We start from the raw sequence: 17,743 nt of genomic DNA on the forward strand, positions 1-17,743 counted from the left end.
CCACAGTTGTGTGCGCATCCTACAGTTTACCTTACTATGGTGAACAAATATGACGGTACATGCAAAGTTAGTATAATTGTGGAGCTGCTCTTTAATTGCATTTCGGAAAATCTTCTTCATTACGGTAATAAAACCTTATTAATCAAATTCTTTGTTGAACTGATGTCATAACTCTCCAAACAGGTAATACACCATGCTGGTTATAATATATTGGCATCATATGTAGTTACTGTCTTTAGATTTCTGTGGCAACCTGTTTATAAATAAATTCACATTTTTAATAATGTTCAGGCTGTTTGTTTACTGCACAAGGTATAATTCTGTTTCCTTCAAAAAGATCTTGTGTTCATGATATATTAATTTGGGGATTACAGTAGTAGTAAAATATTGTAATTTATTGTTTTTATTCATGATACTTATGTTTCTGCCTGTTCTTGTCTGTATACTGAAGATAATTTAAGTTTAAATTTACGTATAATCTTAACCTAGCGACAAGTACAGTAAAAGAAGAAACGACTACATTTCGGTTTGTCCTGGACCATAATCAGGTTTTGTACACAACATAATAATGGTCCAGGACGATCCAAAACGTCTTCGTTTCTTCATTTTCTGATGATGTGTGGTTTAGACATATCCTTAGCCATGTTGTGACAGTCTGCATATGTACTGTACAGTTTACAAAAATATAAAACAAAACTGGTATTGTTACATTTGAATTTATATATATTTTTTTCTAGTAAAATATTAAAATTTGGTTATTAAAAAAATTAAAATAAATAAATCTATTAAAATATTTTCAAGCTTCAGTCTATTATTATTAATGTGCAGAAATAAACATGTTTTTCAAGCATTATGTATAGGACTTGCCTTACTCCTACACAGGTAGTGTACACAGGTTCTCTCCCAGTATGAATAAATTATAAGTTGCCAAATAAACAAAGAAAATTGATTGCTAAAACATGTGCACTTTTAATATTAAGAGAGAAAGAATGTAAGTTTAGATTGCTGACAATGTTTTGATACAGAAGTCCAGAGCTTTTAAGACTTTCAACCAATACACATTTAACTAATCTAGCATTGTTGTACAAATATGAGCCAAATTGGTCTTTGGAGTAGTGTTATATTAGTGTGGTGTGGGGAGTGCGTTACATGATGTGGACAAGGATGGATTTTATATAAAAGGACGACCAAAATCTATGGAAGTGGGCAGTTCAATGCATATTGCAGTCCTACTTTATAAATGTATAGTATTTTTAAAAGTAATTAACTTTAAATGAAAATAACTTGAGTTGACTCTCACAAGACACAGTCAGCTGTGTCCTGTGAAGGGTGTGGGCAAGGGTCAGCCGTGTCTTGTGAGGGGTGTAGGCAAGAGTTCGTATGTTGTGATGTTGGTACAGTATTGGACTAAAATGTATTAATAGAAATTTCCTCCTTTGCTGACAATCTTCAAATATTTACAAAAACATTTTGTTGATCTTATCATTGGTCTAACTGCTATAGGCCCACTTCTAACTTTCGCACACTGTACTAAAATCTGAGGGCAAGATGAAAACCCTCTGTTGATGTATGAATTAACATACTGGTAGATTTAAGTATTTTACTATATTATGATTAGAATACCAATTTGTGGTCCATTATTCATGTTGAGCTTGAGATGGGTCTTCAGGAGTATGACGATTAGCAACATATCTCGCAGTAAGGCAGATATAAGATATTGATGCAAAGTTTATTTTCAAACTGATATTCTAATATTCACATAATACAATCATTGTTATTGTTGATATTTGTAGTTACTTTCAGATGCTGTAATTAAAATAAAGCATTGTCTAATAATTTGTCTCATTTTGGCAACACGTCCATAACCTTATGCAGAAATATCAGGCCATATACACACTATGCTATTCATTTGTCATTTGAAGAAATGTTTTCAATGTTGAGACACAAATTTTGTCGGAATCATGAGCTCATTTAAGAAACAAAGGTGAAAGGAATAATACGATTCTATCACATTAGACCAATTAAGAAGTTATTGTGAGGCTCCTATTTTAGCATATCTCAGACTACAATTTATAGAATACTTTTAAAAACAAAATGCCCCCTCCAGTGCTACCCTTTGAAAAATTATTGGCAACTATATCAACCCCCCTCGTAATTTTAATGAAATCTGAAATCGGGAGTTTGTTTTGCATAGAGTTTTACATTTTCATACATCCTCCCTCCTCCAGTTTTATCTTCCTCACCCTCTCTTCCAATCTTTCCCCCTCTTCCCACCCCTCTCCGTCTCACGTCTCTTTCCCCTATCCCCGCCACTCCTCTCGTGTCGTCAACTGTCTCCAACTTTCCACCCTCTTTCCCTTTCCAGCCCTCTCCTCTCCCATCCACTATCCCCTTTCCCCGCCTCCCTCTCCCCGACTGGCCTATGAACCTTATGTGTTATTTTTGGAAGTTGGGCGAGGCTAGTCCCAAGCACCTTGGACAGACAAGCATTCTATATTTTTATGAATGTTATAGATATAATTATAATCTATTATATAGATTCGAGGATAAAGATAAAGTATATACATCAGGAGGTGACCTCCACTCCTCGGTGTATATACACTGAGTGTTTAGTCTTGGACTATGCTAAGGACTAAAGCATTCTTGTTAGATGGTCAATAAGCTATCGTGGTTGTCTTAACCTTTTGTGTCGTTTGCCCGAAGCGCTGTGCGTATTAGTGGCTTTAGGCATAGTATGTACTAGCTCTTATCTAGAAATTCAACATCATGTTTGTAATTCAATTTTAATGCATGTACTTTTACCCGAATGAACATATCTTCCAGAGATTGGTAGGCCTTGAGCCCAACACCAATTAAATCGGTAAGAGTGCTGACTGCTGAACGAGATTGGAGTGTATTATTGGTTTAATTGCCGATTTATGATTAATAGTCGAAGGTAATTTTGGGCTGTAGATCCCGAGGATCAGAAGCCGTAGATATGGACAGATGAGTGAATAAGGCAAGTGTTACTAGGGGGTAGAGCGAGGTACATCGTATCGGATTTTTAAGAGAATGCCGATTACCTTAGAAACTTTTTTTGTTATATTCTAAATACGGCAAATTAAATCCAATTTGTTGTCACTGTGAACACCGTGGAATTTGCTATCTACTCTACTTTTAATTTTGGTACTGTAGAAAAATAGAATGGTGGTACTGTCACTTCTTCACACAACAGTATAATAGTAATATTAAACAGAAAATAATTAAACAAAAGACCTTAATAAACATATCATATACGTACTATAGGTCCGTAAGAGTCGTCATTGTCAGGATGGTGGAGGTAGACTGCTGAAGTGTTAACGTAACAAGAATAATTTAGTGACTGAGCTGCACAACATGCAGCTCAACGTTGCCCGATATAGCGCTGGTAAATCCTACATTATCATACAGCATGACAGCCCCTCCTCCGAATAGATAGTACGTTTTCATACTAAACGTAATAAGTACAATCCTGACTATAGGTTTAGTACATAAATATACTTAATCGCCAGAATCGCACCCAAATATTGTGAATATTAGTTTACCTGAAAAGCTGAATAGAAACCCACGACCTAATTTCTTAGTGTATGAAGACAAGCATTTTATTGCTTCTTAATTACAATTAGTACTTAACCTATATATATATTGATATTACATTTTCATAAACCAATAAAACATAGGTTAGGTTAGGTTAAGTGTTTAGGTTCTGTTGGCGATTATTTGTATTTGTAGTACGTGGGTGAAGCATTTATAGCGTTGTGATTCGAACAAAATTCGTCAGTGAAACACTTGTTCCGGATATGTTCGAACGTCAGCAGTTGTGAGTCGTGTGTAAACCGCTTTTCATTCATAAACAGGGGGTTTGGCGGGTGCATGGAATCACTTTTGGATCTTTGTTTGGAGGACGGGCTGATCAAAACACACTTATTTGGTCTTTATCTAACATTGAAGATGTTTTCGTGCACCAGAGACCCAAACAGCAGCAGGGTTTAAAAATCTTTTAAATTCAAAAAGTTAAATTAATTTTCAAACAGTTCGAGTCAAGATCATGATCTTAGCTGTGAATGATAAAAAAATAGACTTTAGATAATATTTGTTAGTACTCATGAAAAACAGGCGTAAATATATAGTATTATTTAAAGTGGCAGATTCTAAAAACAACAACAGCCGGAAGAAGGTCATTAAGGCCACCTTACATAACCAATTATGTAAAGTATACTCTAATCACGTACATATTTAATGACTTACGTAAATTCAATGTATGTGCAGGCGACGAATCACAACAACGTAACTGAATATATTATATCCAAACCACTTAACAGAAAACGAATGAACACGGACCTACTGATACGTCTAACAATTGAAACCGCACAACGCTGGGTGTATATTCATAACCCTGCGTTCAATTTTTTTTCCCTAGCGTTTTTATGCAAAATTTGCACGTATTCTTAAAGATATCTATTGCTCTTATTAATTATTATTATTATCGTAATTATTGTTATTATTATCATATAGCAGCAAAATTATTACTACACCGTACATGCATAAAATTAATAACAAAGATGTTCCATGCCAATACATTTTGGTATGGGACGTATTCACGGTGTAAAGTTCTACCTGAACGTCAGCATTGATAGTGTGAAGGAGCAATTGTTCACACCTTCGGATCTTATATACTGGAGCGTGTGTAACTTGTTCAGATTTTCTCATCCTGAAAATATTTTAACTCTGGAAAGGTCGCCACCAACGACAAATAAACCACACAGGGATTGTCAGGAAGCGCCACAGTATTGACATCTTTAGCCTATTTGAAGGAGGCCAACTACTCCTCGTTCCTATTGGACATTCAGCCAAGAGGATCCTTGGACGTGACTTGGCCACCTGCCTCAAATTATCTTATTCTTCAGCCGGTAGCCAAATAAAGGGGCCGAGAGGCCTGGGGAAAGCGGAACCCGAGGTAAATTCACTAAGAATTAGCTTATTGCACACAAAAATCACATTAGCTTATTATTATTTGTTTTTCTATAATAAATGAATAATGTACTTTAAATTCATAAACTATGTAATTTATGTGTCAATCACTTACGAATAAAGTTTTAGATTGTGAATTTAGAATTTGAAGAAGTGGATTAGTTTGTGCATGATTGGGACTACATCTTACAAAGCTCTTTTAAGTGCTAAATCTATTAGAATTTATTTTTGGACAATTTCCTTGAACACAAATTATGATAATGATTACGTCCAAAATGTCTGGACTAGAATATATCAGTATGCAAGTTGTGAGATAACATATAATAAGTTAAGGTTGGTATATTGTAAGTTAAGGCTTAGTATATTATAAGCTGGGATTATATTAATGTTATAAATGATAAAGGTGTTAGGAAATCCTTAATGTAACCTGTCATAATTTATGTGAACACCTTCAAGACATTCGCTGCATGTGGATGGATTGTTTTTGGATAAGAACTTGCAACTTAATAAATATTTACTCTGAACCATGGTTATCCTATCAACTTTAGGATAGTAATTTTTGCTAAGTTAACAAATAAAGACATTAACATTGAAGAGCTTGAGACTGGACGGGTTATCTACGACTCTCTGGACGCTGATGTAGCGGCCACAGACACCCACTGGTTTAAGGAGATCGATGTAGCCGCCGCCGTAGGAATATGGTCCAGGATACGTGGCGTACAGCGCCCAGGAGCTGAAGTTTCCATTGGTAACGTTTGTAGAGCCCACGCGTACCTGCGGGGACATTATAGCCCAAGATGTAATACTGATGAAGGAAATATTAATTTTCTCTGTACTCTTGTCGAAAGGAAACGGTACTCGGGGTGAGGAGGCAAATGCAAAAATTCCTTTAAGGACGTGAGGCAAAGGATATCCAACAGAAGAAGGAGGACGTAAAACACAAAACACAGTCGTGGGTAAAAGTAAATCCAGGACTGAAGCGAAGGATGGGAAGCCAACATCAAGGTGGTGGTGGTTGAGGCATTGTACACATCTCTATTTCACAAGAGAACTTAAGTAGGAACACTGTAAGTAGGAGAGCTGTACGTCGCAATACAGAAGATAGGAGAATATTAATTGTTGAGAATTATCAGGTATTGATTGCGTCGACCCAAGTACCTGATTGACCCGGGCTCTCAACACTTACATAGTATGTAGTCTGAGACTCCATCATATATGTCTCGCACATCTTTACATTACCTCGATGTCACGGAAGTATAGAGAGTCATCGGGCGCCCCTCGGGGCAGGAGCTGGATCCGGCAGATGCACAAGACGTTCGCCAGGTCCAGCATCCACCACGGTCTCTGCTCGCTTCCACCAAGCGATGCAAACCAGGTTGCCAGGTCGGCGTCTATTGCTTTACTCTGGTCGTAGCCGCTGTTTACGATGACAAAGATAAAATTAAAAATGTCGAAACTGACAGGTTTGTGAGGATGTGACAGGCGGAAGTGACCATTTGGGCAGGAGAGAAATATTGCTCAAGCCCGTTACTGTAACAGGATTTTAGAGTCAAGTTAATTGGTTAACAACCAGGTGAATGAACAGAAGCGAACAGTTAAAGACTGGTGCCCAGTCAATCCTTCGTGGCCAGAACTCAAACCCAGACCAAATCGTTATCGATTTCTTACATAGATACGATGAGGACACTAGTTCACGTTTATATATTTTAAGATATATACAACTTTTGCTTAACCCTTGCACTGCTCACCTATTTTCGGCAAAAACGTCTTGGTGCAATTGACAAGGACATATTTTTGTTATTTTTACAAATGTTCAGGTAAATTTAATGTCAAAATGTTTCCAAAGTCAACTATTTCCATTTCAAAACACAAATAGTAATGAAAACATTAAAAAACATTAAAATATAGCCAAATTAAAAAACAAAAAGCACAACTCTCCGAGCGCCTAAAGGCGCTTTGCGCAGTGCAGTGGTTAAGTAATGTAAGATATTCTAGTTTGATAAGTATATGTATCAGAAATAATATTATATATATGATGTGTTTTCTACTAATGCGCCTTAGAGGAGCATGAATAGGAAAAAGTGAAGAGAGCAGCAGTTCCCTTTTAGAGGCTTTATAGAAAACGGCTCACGGTTTACTTTCAAAACATTGAGTGACAAATTTGACAAAACCCTTTTTATTGGGTTAAAATTGTTAGTGTATTTATATTTTGCACTGTCCGCAGCATTCTTTATAGGTTATGTAATTTATATTATATATAACATTGGACGTCATACAGACCAGCTGGCCGTGTAAAGTAACTGCAGGATCGATTAATTTTTTCAGGCGTTAGACATATACATGATTAGGTTTGGGTGGATGTAAATAGGAGCCGTCTCGTATGGGTCAATAGGCTTTCAGGAATTTCCTTAATTATTATGCTCCTAAATGCCCTTACAGTCTAGTGAATCTTGCAAGCCAGCTATCTCATCCTAGAGGCTATAACAATACGTACGTTGAATAAATGCTGCTAGCGTAGGCGGTCTTGCCGGCGTGGGCGACCTCCTGAAGGGCAGAGCAATCTGGTATGTTGGTCAGCGTGTACCTCATGTGTGTCGCTCCTACTGCTTCACCAGCTCCACCCACTGTGCACACGCCACCTTGGAGACCAAAATTTGGTCAATTTGCTGTTAGATGTTAATACCTTTTGCTATTCGTTGTCAATATTTTAGTTCTGTCTCTATCTATTCTGTGTTTGCTCGTTTCTAATTTCGTTTTAAAGCTTAGATAAAGACCTGCTAAGAAATAAAGCCCCTAGGAACTTTATTTAGGGTTGAACCAGTTAATCATACCAGAGTGGGGATCTATATGTTCTGTAAGAGCCACAGTAACCCATACCAGCTAGCCTCTGCTGACCTTGGAAGGAGAAGGTGAATCCTTGATGCATGGTACAGATGAGGGCGCACATGATCCTCGACTTTGTGGTGAACTGGCTGGTGTCGTTGACTAGGCACCTTATGGGCGTTTCTCCCATGTAAACAGTGGCAGCTTTCACGCCCACCCCAACTACCAGTATCCACGCCCAACACCAGCGTACCAGCAGCAGCTTGGCCATGTCCGCTTCGTCGTTCTCACCAGATACTAGAGTATAAAATAATAAAACAATCCGTTTGATATTGCTACGGCTGGCCGGGGTCGCCATGATTCAAAAGGAAACAACGTGCCAGGGGTCATGTTCAGACCCACACAAAGATTATTTTGGCACGGCCCACCGGCTAAGTGTTTCCGGCGGGTTACACTGGTCTCTGGAAAATGAGTAACAATTTCCTGCTATCAATACTTTGGCCGCAGTAACAAGACAGACACTCCATTCACAGCTTCAAAAGACTTTCCCAACCTCCCACTCATTTACTAAAATAAATGAGTAACTATTTTATTATTGAAATTTCACACTTTTTGAACTCTCCCTAGCGACCACCCACACGCAAATGGTAGACTATTTATTGTTATATAATAAAGTGATAATAAGTTAAATAAATTGGTTTGGTAACTTTCTCCATACACAATAATTTGCCTCAGTAGCAAAATACATAATTCTTACTCTTTAAGGCGGAGCTCTTTTGATATCAACACTGGCGGGGACTCCTTGGCTTACTGATTGTGGGCCCTGTAGCCTCGCGCTGATGAAACCTGTTGTTGACTCGCGCGTCTTCTATTGGTCAATGGCTGCCATCCAAGACGTCTCCTATTGATCAATAGCTGCCATCTAGGAACTTAAGGTAGAATAATGGAGGTTCTTAGGATGGATTTAGACCAGAACGTTGACGGGACTGAATTCCAACCATTTGTAAAAGCAAAGGACATTCTTGATGGAAGTTTGACGTGAATTTCATAACAGAAATAATCTTAATTCCATATAATTTGAAGACCAAATAAAGAAATATATTTAGATATGGCAAATTTCCATGGGATTAACTCCTTTGCATCGTAGAGTATTACTGATACACTTAGCTTTCTGTATTATTAGCAAGAATGACATGCTAATTTACCTTGTATCGCAATTCTAACAACCACAATGTTTTTCCTATTTTAATACTGTTATATCGACGCAATACTGTTACTCATTCGTATTATAAAAACCCTGAAAGATTCTTAAAAATAAGATTAAAACTAAACACACAACGTTCGCTCACAGAGGGAAGGCGTCTTCTGGGACAGAGGAAGCGCTTCTGGTAGGATTAGGCTCTGAAAGCTTGAGCTGTGTGTACATTGTAACGTTATGGTCACGCCACTTACCTTGTGCATACAATATAAATATATATGTATATATGTCGAACCTAGTAGACAGAATGCACTTCTCGGCCTACTATGCAAGGCCCGATTTGCCTAACAGGCCGAGTGATTTTCTTTATTTTCAATAAATTGTTTCCTTTTGGTTTATTTTAAATATTATTATTGTATTATATTAAGAACATAAATTATTGATTTAGTTTTGTTAGTTTAGGTTAGGTTAAGATAGGTTAGGTAGGGTTGGTTAGGTTCTGTCATATATCTACGTTAGCTTTAATTCAAATTGAAAAAACTCACTTATACATAATGAAATGGACAGATTTATCATTTCATAAGAAAAAAATAGAAAAATACATAAATTCAGGAAAACTTGGCTTATTAGGCAATTCGGGCCTTGCATAGTTGGCCGAGAAGTGCGTTCTGGCTACTAGGTACGACATATATATATATATATATATATATATATATATATATATATATATATATATATATATATATATATATATATATATATATATATATATATATATATAAAAGATAGGCTGATGGAGGTGGGAATTCTATGACTCCTAACAACAAGCTGAAATTGCAAACTCATATACCCACCTGTTTTTTTTATAACAAACTTGAAATTTTTGTTCGTGCGTCCTTCAACATTGTGTACTTAAGTGACCACGGAGACAGCAGTCTAAGTCTCTCATTCGCACATTTCGCCTAACTTGAAACGTACCAACCCAAACAACCCACCGACCACATCCACACTGACAGATGGGAACATCACTATTATGGTGATGTAATTCTCGCTAATACGTAACAGTTCTTAAGAGTTCTTCGATTTCGTTCAAAATACGACATGCAGAGCGAGACAGATTGCTGGCCAGTGTGATCCGGTTGTAACAGAAGTCTGCACGAACACGACGATGCCATTAGCACCAGTGTAATATTTAAAATATTCAGGAAGCTGGTTCATATATATAATGGACGCTTCTATTAACTGCCATTTAGTAATGACCTGCCGATTGGGGGCTAATGGATTGCGTGCAGGTGTTTGGTTTTCTAAGCGGTTTGGAGAATAAAAAAAAGTGAATACCTGTAATTAAATACATGTTACAATAAGCTCTTTGATACATGCGTCAGAGACACGTATCAGGGATACACATTAAGGATACACGTATCAACGACCCACACATGACGGAGGCACGCATCAGGTGTTGTGAAAATTGTAATAGTGTGCTTGGGTTTCTCTTGACCTGTTCTCAGGGTGGGAGGACAGGTCTCTTCCGTCTTGCCAGGAAAGTAACTCTTTATGAAGCTACAAATACAGGTTCAGCAGTCGATAAACTCAAGCAAAGCTTTATTGTAATACATAAACAATTATTGTAACTACTTAGTGCAATATAACTCAGATTGTTATTCAAGGAATGTTTAATTCGATATAATTAAATTACTGCAACTTTATGGAAGAAATTCTCATGCTGCTGATGATGTGATGGTGATTCCTGAAGCCTCAGTGGAGCTGCACATGTCATGATCAGCTGTGATGGTGCTGTTAGCGGTGATGGCGGTGCTCTTGGTGATAGTGGTGGGTTGTTAGCGACGCTGGTGGGGCAGAGGGCGGCAGTTGTGCAGAATACCAGGTTTGTTAGTGAAAAGTCAGTCTTTGTGGGTGCTTCGGTACTGGTAGTAAAGGGTACTTGAGATAGCCAGCTGTGGTCGCACTGCCAGGAGTTACTTAAGCACACCCAGCTGGCGACGGATGAGGTCGGAGGTGGCGTCGTACTCTGCCTGATAAAAGTTTCCTGCGACCAGCTGCAGTTTGTACTTGGCAGCAAAGTTTCTAATGCTGAAGTTCCTCCGGTGTTCAGCTGTTGGACGAGAATAGTTGAAGACTGGTTGTGGTTGGTTTATGACTGATTGTTTTATGATTCTGACTACTTCGATCCTAACTGGTTAGTGATCTCATGACTCTTAAGAAATTACTTTATGATTTTGTGACGCTTGAACACTTTTAGAGTGGTAAGTGGTTTATTGTGATTGGGTGTAAATTGTCGAAGTTAGTGATTGGTAAATAATTATACGAGTAGTACGACATAATTTGATTATTGACTCGTGGTAACTGACTTATAAAAGCTGATAAATTACGGTTGCTCACTGATAATTTATTGAAATTGGCTGGATAATTGATTATTGATTGATGAGGCTGGTTAATGAAAGCTAGTGACTTAACAGCGGAACTTAGCTAAAAATATTAATAAAAAGAGAATGAGATAGTGAGAAAACTAAACTGATTCACCTGTGTTGTTGGGAATCCTGGGCTCATCACAGTCGAGCCGGCCTGGTTGACGGTACACCAGGTACACATAACGGTGCAGGCCTAAGGGAGACGGTACACTGCATTATTTGACGCCATGCAAGGAATGTGAAGCAAACCTGTGTTGATAATAGACACATGCAACATGATTTTTTTTGTGTTTAACATTTGACAACATATTGACATTGGTTGACTTTAAAGGCAGATTTTTTACTGTTTGTTGGAGATCTGAGTTACTGCGTGAGTAACAGGACACAGGAGTGGCCCCCCAGTCTATCTCATGTCTCGTCTCTGCTTTATATACCATCTTGTGAGTGTATCTTCCCCTTGCTTCCTACTCTCTCCAGCCTCGCTCGTCTCCTCCGTCTCTTACCTCGTCCACTCTCTCTATTGTCTTTTGCACCCGTCTTGCTTCAGCCATCATTCAGCCCTCACCTTCAACCATCACTCCCACCCTCACTCATCCCTCCCACCTTCACCCAGCCCTCCCACGCTCACCGGTGCCTGAAGGAGGACCGGAGCCGACGAAGTGCGCGAGGGTGTCCCCAGCGGCCGGGTCGCAGCCTGGGATGTTGACCACCAACCAGTGAAGCACCTCACGGACCTTGGGGTCGTCGCGGCTGGGGGCGTCCGGGTCTGTAAATGGTGTAAGATTGACGCAATTAGCACTAAATTCGTACATTGTTACAGTGTCATGTAGTAACACAGAGAAGTCGTTCGACCCATTTCGTATGCGCGATACTTTATTCTTTAGTCGTGCAGCCAATCACGTGGATTCACAAGACTCTGGTGTTAGTTTAGTGATGACGGACGGCCTCATGATTGTTATCTTGAGAAGATAGTTTACCTGCCAGAACAATGGCACGAGTTCTGACACAACTACCTATGACCAGAGGTCGTAGGTAGTTGTATAAGGTAGGTAGATCTTTAAACCCATCTACTACTTCTTATATTATTAGGGCTTAATTGTTGCTTGTGTGTGTCTCAGCGCACCTTACCTAGGCTTGGACTCATGTATTATGGGTAGTTTCCCTTGGTTGTACGCCTTGGGATTTATTATTACCTGAGCCTGGGGAAAAAGGTCCAGGGAAAATCCCCAGAGGAGCGCAGAAACACCTAGGTTGCGTAACAGTAAAAATAGATATTTAGAAAGAAAGAAAAACCTAAAATGATTGATGACTGCGGGCTCCCACACCTCACTCCTGGAACTTTATCCCAACCACTTGGGCTGGACGGTAGAGCGACGGTCTCGCTTCATGCAGGTCGGCGTTCAATCCCCGACCGTCCAAGTGGTTGGCACCATTCCTTCCCCCCGTCCCATCCCAAATCCTTATCTTAATCCTTTTCAAATGCTATATAGTCGTAATGGCTTGGCGCTTTCTCTTGATAATTCCCTCCCTCTTGGAACTTTAGATATGTGCTAAAGCCAGAAATATTCATATAGGCAAAATCTTCACAATATGAATTTACTCATATAAATATCAATATAGGAACCTTAGTCTAAATAACACATCAGTTAAATGGTTGTCCATTCAGGTAAGATCATCAGGGACACAAATATAATATGAGACCTGGACTCTCTCTATATAAGTACTCTGTATTTACTCAAATGACATAGTACTTATATAGAGAGAGTCCAGGTCTCATATTATATTTGTGTCCCTGATGATGATGTTACCTGAATGGACAACCATTTAACTGATGTGTTATTTAGACTTGATATCCTGCAAGTTAAATTAATGTGAATTATGACTTATCTGAGTGTCTGGCGTGTCGAACACTCGCTAGAACCGAGAGTCTCTGTCCAACTGTACTTCACCTTCCGCCATCTTGTGGTCTAGTCTCTGAGGACGCCCTCTGACGTTCGCCCCTCAATACCAGATGTCCAATCAACACTGAATATTCCCATTTAACAATCCTTTTCTTGTAGAAAATATAAAGGGGTCCACTTTTCATTAACAAAACGTTTATATATTCTACCGGTTATCCATAATCACCAAATGAAGGTATGTACTACTTTGCTGGGCGGAGGGATATTGACGATCTGCGGTCTGCTAGAAGACAGCTGATATACTGCCTCCATGAACTCCCTATTTTTATATAATGTCTCGTAATGCAAAGATCACACGTAAGCCTACGAATGATCTTTACATTTGCAATGATGAGAGCCTTCTGGAGGCACCCATGCAACCGGATATGGTAATGAGTTGGCCATTATTGCAACCCTGCACGAATTTCCACATCATTGCAGAGAAATATTAGACGTGATAAAAATCACAGCACAACACAGCGTGTTTTGTCTTAAATAAAAAACGTTGTTTTATTCATTGACGTAAATGTTCCTAGGACTGAACTGGATCAGTAAGCCATTGTTTACCTTGATGTATGCTCACACCTCAATATAACGGAGGACAACACACCTGTCAGACAGAGGGTGTAGAGAGCATTGTCCTCCCTGGGCCATGACAGGTGTGTGGGCGAGGTCACCACCTGTGTCGGGGTCAAGACGTTGCCCTCGCTGACCTCCAGCGCCCCGTACTTCACCTGCTCCAAGGGGGTCAAGAAAGGTCATAGAAGCAAGACTTCCTCCACTGTCTATATGTAAAATTATTTAGAATGATTTTCAATTGTTTAAATTAGATAAATCAAACGTCGGAATATTTACCTGACTAGGAATATTTACCTGAATAGGCTAGGAATACTTTAGGAATATTTACCTGACTAGGCTAGGAATACTTTAGGAATATTTACCTGACTAGGCTGCCATATTTAAGCCAGCAGAAAATATAAGCTTTAAGCTGGAAAATGACAACAATGTCAATTGTTGAAAAGTTATTGTCTTTGAGTCTGTACAATCTTGAACACAATGAAACTTTAGCCGTTGTGCTACTATTGGTAAATGTTAATTTTATCTTGAGCCACAACGGAGTTATTTGCAAATAAGAAGACACAGGGAGAAAACAACTTGGGAGATTGAACACACAATAAGGGTGAACACACGAAAGAATACAAACGTAAAAGAGAACAAACGGGGAAAGGGAACAAACATAGAAAGAAAATATTTGTTTTTTGTTTTCTCAATGTTCATAAACATACTTTTAAATCAGGGATAAAATTATGAGATAACTTAGTCGTGGTATATTCAGTCTGGTTAAAAATTGTAGAATAATAAGAGGCACAAAACAAGTGATAAAGAGAGGCAGAAGGAAGGGGGAGAGAGGAGAGAGGATCGCAGGAGGGAACAGACACACCAAAGGACCCACCTGCAGAAGGGCGGGAGGCGCGGTGTCCACAACGTCAGGAACTACACGGTGCTCTTCCATGCTCCTGCTGGCACGGGTAGACCTTCGTCAGCGTCTGATCACACACACACACACACACACACACACACACACACACACACACACACACACACACACACACACACTCACTCACACTCACTCTGGCGACTGACAGTGAAGCTAAGGTCAGTTCCATGTTTGAACTGGACGCCATAAATCAATCCCGTCATGTCAACATGCACCTAACCTAGCCTAACCCAACGCACCCTAACCTAACCTCACAATCCACTTATTTCATAAAATCTTCTTTTATACCTTTAGGTTTTGTGATTTTGACATTGCTTATATAGTACTAACATTTATTTGTTTGATTGATTTAATTCAGTGATAATTACAAAGAGACAAAGGAAAGCTTGTGTGATTTATAGGGAGCTCGGAGTGACTCTCTTATCATGCTTATGGAAGAGCTTTCGTTGAAGTGTGCAACTACACACTCACACAATAGGCTCATGAATCTATACACCGGTTGATTGACAGCTGAGAGGCGGGACCAAAGAGCCGAAGCTCAACCCCCCCAGCAAGCACAACTAGGTAAGTACACTCACACACTTGCACACACGCACGCACTCGCACACTCACTACCCCCTGCGCCTCTAGACCTTCCCAAGCCGCTCATCAAATCCACTTTAGTCTTCAATCTTATCTATCAGCCCATGTGCAGCTGTCAGCCACTCTGTGCTGCTCACCCCTGCTCTACCTCTTAGCCCTTATCTCTGCTTTTCAGCCCATCTATGCTTAAAAGTCTCATTTTGCCTCTCAGTACCTCTTTGCATTTCAGTCTTTATCAGCATATCGCCCTCTTAGTGCATATATCCCTCTCAGTCCCCATTTGCCTCGGGCTCTTTCATGCCACTCAACCCTGCTCTGTTAACCATTTCCTGCCTCTCAGCCCCTTTCAATCTCTCAAATCTTTCAATCGCTCTGTCACTCAATTTTATTTTGCCTCTCGGGCCCATTCCTATCTCACGGCTCCTCTCTTCCTCTCAACCCATTCCTGTCTGCCTCACAACCCGTGTCTGCCTCACAACCCGTGTCTGCCTCACAACCCGTGTCTGCCTCACAACCCGTGTCTGCCTCACAACCCGTGTCTGCCTCACAACCCGTGTCTGCCTCACAACCCGTGTCTGCCTCACAACCCGTGTCTGCCTCACAACCCGTGTCTGCCTCACAACCCGTGTCTGCCTCACAACCCGTGTCTGCCTCACAACCCGTGTCTGCCTCACAACCCGTCTGCCTCACAACCCGTGTCTGCCTCACAACCCGTGTCTGCCTCACAACCCGTGTCTGCCTCACAACCCGTGTCTGCCTCACAACCCGTGTCTACCTCACAACGCCTCATCCCTTCAACCACTATATTTATCACAATATATCTCTATCCTACAACTACTCCCTACCTCACTGCCACTCATCTCACTCAATAGTACATCCATCTCACACCATTAGAAATAAATATAGATGAGTGCTCTGAGGATTCAGGAAACAGGGTGTCTAAGATGAGCCTCAAGATCTGGTATAATAATGCTGATGGAGTCACAAATAAAGCTCATGAAACAATATAAATGATTAGCGGAAGAGAACCTGACGTGATTCCGATGGTGGAAGCCAAAATGATTGATATGATATTTGATGCAAAATTTACATGGGAAATACCAGGTAATAAAGAAAGGAAACAAGGATAGTGAGGGATGGGCAGACTGTATTTCTGAACTACCAAAAACACCTTTGAAACAGTTCCGCTTAAAGAGAAACCGATGGGAGTAAGTGGTGGAAGAGCACTGACACAGGTGAGAGGCTAACTAACATACACCAGTCAGAGAATTAAAGTGTCTGGTAAGAAGTAGAGTTCATCAAAGTCTAGGATTCATGCATTTTCTCATTTATCGTTATGACCTAAGGGATAGAGTCCTTAATGGGGATATATGCGGAAGATAACTACCAAATTAATGTGCAGAGTCGAGACAGATGAACACTGTAAAATAAACATTGAGAGACACTGGACATTGACTGACCTGTGAGTGAGAGACACTGGACGTTGACTGGTCTCTGGGAACCAGATATCAACTGACTCTCACAAAAGCAGGTCCAAGGTTGCCAGAGATATCTAATCTTTGACCTTGAATTGTAACAGAGGTGGGACGCCTCATCTCAACTACTTATAAATAGATCCAATTATACAGGTTGAACAGTAGACAGGTTCGTGTGTGCAAGTGTCACACTAAATAGGTCCATATATGCAAGAGTTCCAATATACAGATCCATGTACGCAGATGTTGCAACAGACAGGTTCCAAGTGTGCCAATTATTTGATATTAAAGTCACGTTTCTGCACGATTGTTTTTTTTTTGGTTTAGAATGCGTTCCCTGGCAAGATATTTTATAGAATTCTGAGGAGATTCCTAACTACCAAATTTTACCTACTATCGAGATGCCTATTGACATACAGTATGTCAAATTTCCATATTTAGGTACAGTAAGCCGTTATATTAAGAAGGAACTTAGGGATAATCTTAGCCATAATTATCCACAAATTAGCTTTCTGTTCGCGTTTACTAACAATAACACCATTGGAAGTTATTTAAAACGTCAAGATCCACTACCGTTTGAGCTCAGATCTGGTGATGTTCATCTGTGTAAATGTTCGACATGTGGGAAATACCTCGCGGAACATTAAACACCGTATTTGTTAACATATGGGTATCTCTTACAGTACTGCTCTGCCTAATCTTAGGCAATGTGCTTCCCCTGTTATTAAGATCACAGCGAGGATAACGGCTACACTTTCACCTACAGCGATTTCGTTGTTCTGTCTTGTAGTTCGTCTCGCCTTGAACTC

General features: G+C 39.7%; 2 protein-coding genes across 3 annotated transcripts; both read right to left on the reverse strand.

Moving 5' to 3' along the window:
* Window positions 1-2,413: 2,413 nt before the first annotated feature.
* LOC123764358 (uncharacterized) lies at window positions 2,414-9,465 on the reverse strand. The gene is made up of 5 exons (XM_045752032.2): window positions 8,570-9,465; window positions 7,885-8,109; window positions 7,484-7,628; window positions 6,229-6,406; window positions 2,414-5,763 (listed from the first exon to the last, which is right to left on the reverse strand). Exons 2-5 carry the CDS (start codon window positions 8,081-8,083, stop codon window positions 5,557-5,559), a joined length of 729 nt encoding a protein of 242 aa, XP_045607988.2. The 5' UTR covers window positions 8,084-8,109; window positions 8,570-9,465; the 3' UTR covers window positions 2,414-5,556.
* A 1,134-nt stretch (window positions 9,466-10,599) lies between these two features.
* On the reverse strand, window positions 10,600-17,000 carry LOC123764357 (protein D1). 2 transcript variants are annotated; one of them, XM_045752031.2, is made up of 6 exons: window positions 16,920-17,000; window positions 14,833-14,896; window positions 13,990-14,113; window positions 12,068-12,205; window positions 11,552-11,632; window positions 10,600-11,123 (listed from the first exon to the last, which is right to left on the reverse strand). In XM_045752031.2, exons 2-6 carry the CDS (start codon window positions 14,890-14,892, stop codon window positions 10,987-10,989), a joined length of 540 nt encoding a protein of 179 aa, XP_045607987.2. In that variant the 5' UTR covers window positions 14,893-14,896; window positions 16,920-17,000; the 3' UTR covers window positions 10,600-10,986. The 2 variants fall into 2 exon arrangements, with proteins under 2 accessions (XP_045607987.2, XP_045607986.2); XM_045752030.2 differs by having other exon boundaries at window positions 14,833-14,899; window positions 16,920-16,993.
* Window positions 17,001-17,743: the final 743 nt, after the last annotated feature.

The sequence above is a fragment of the Procambarus clarkii genome, chromosome 82, assembly GCF_040958095.1.
Source record: "Procambarus clarkii isolate CNS0578487 chromosome 82, FALCON_Pclarkii_2.0, whole genome shotgun sequence".
Lineage (NCBI taxonomy): Eukaryota > Metazoa > Arthropoda > Malacostraca > Decapoda > Cambaridae > Procambarus > Procambarus clarkii.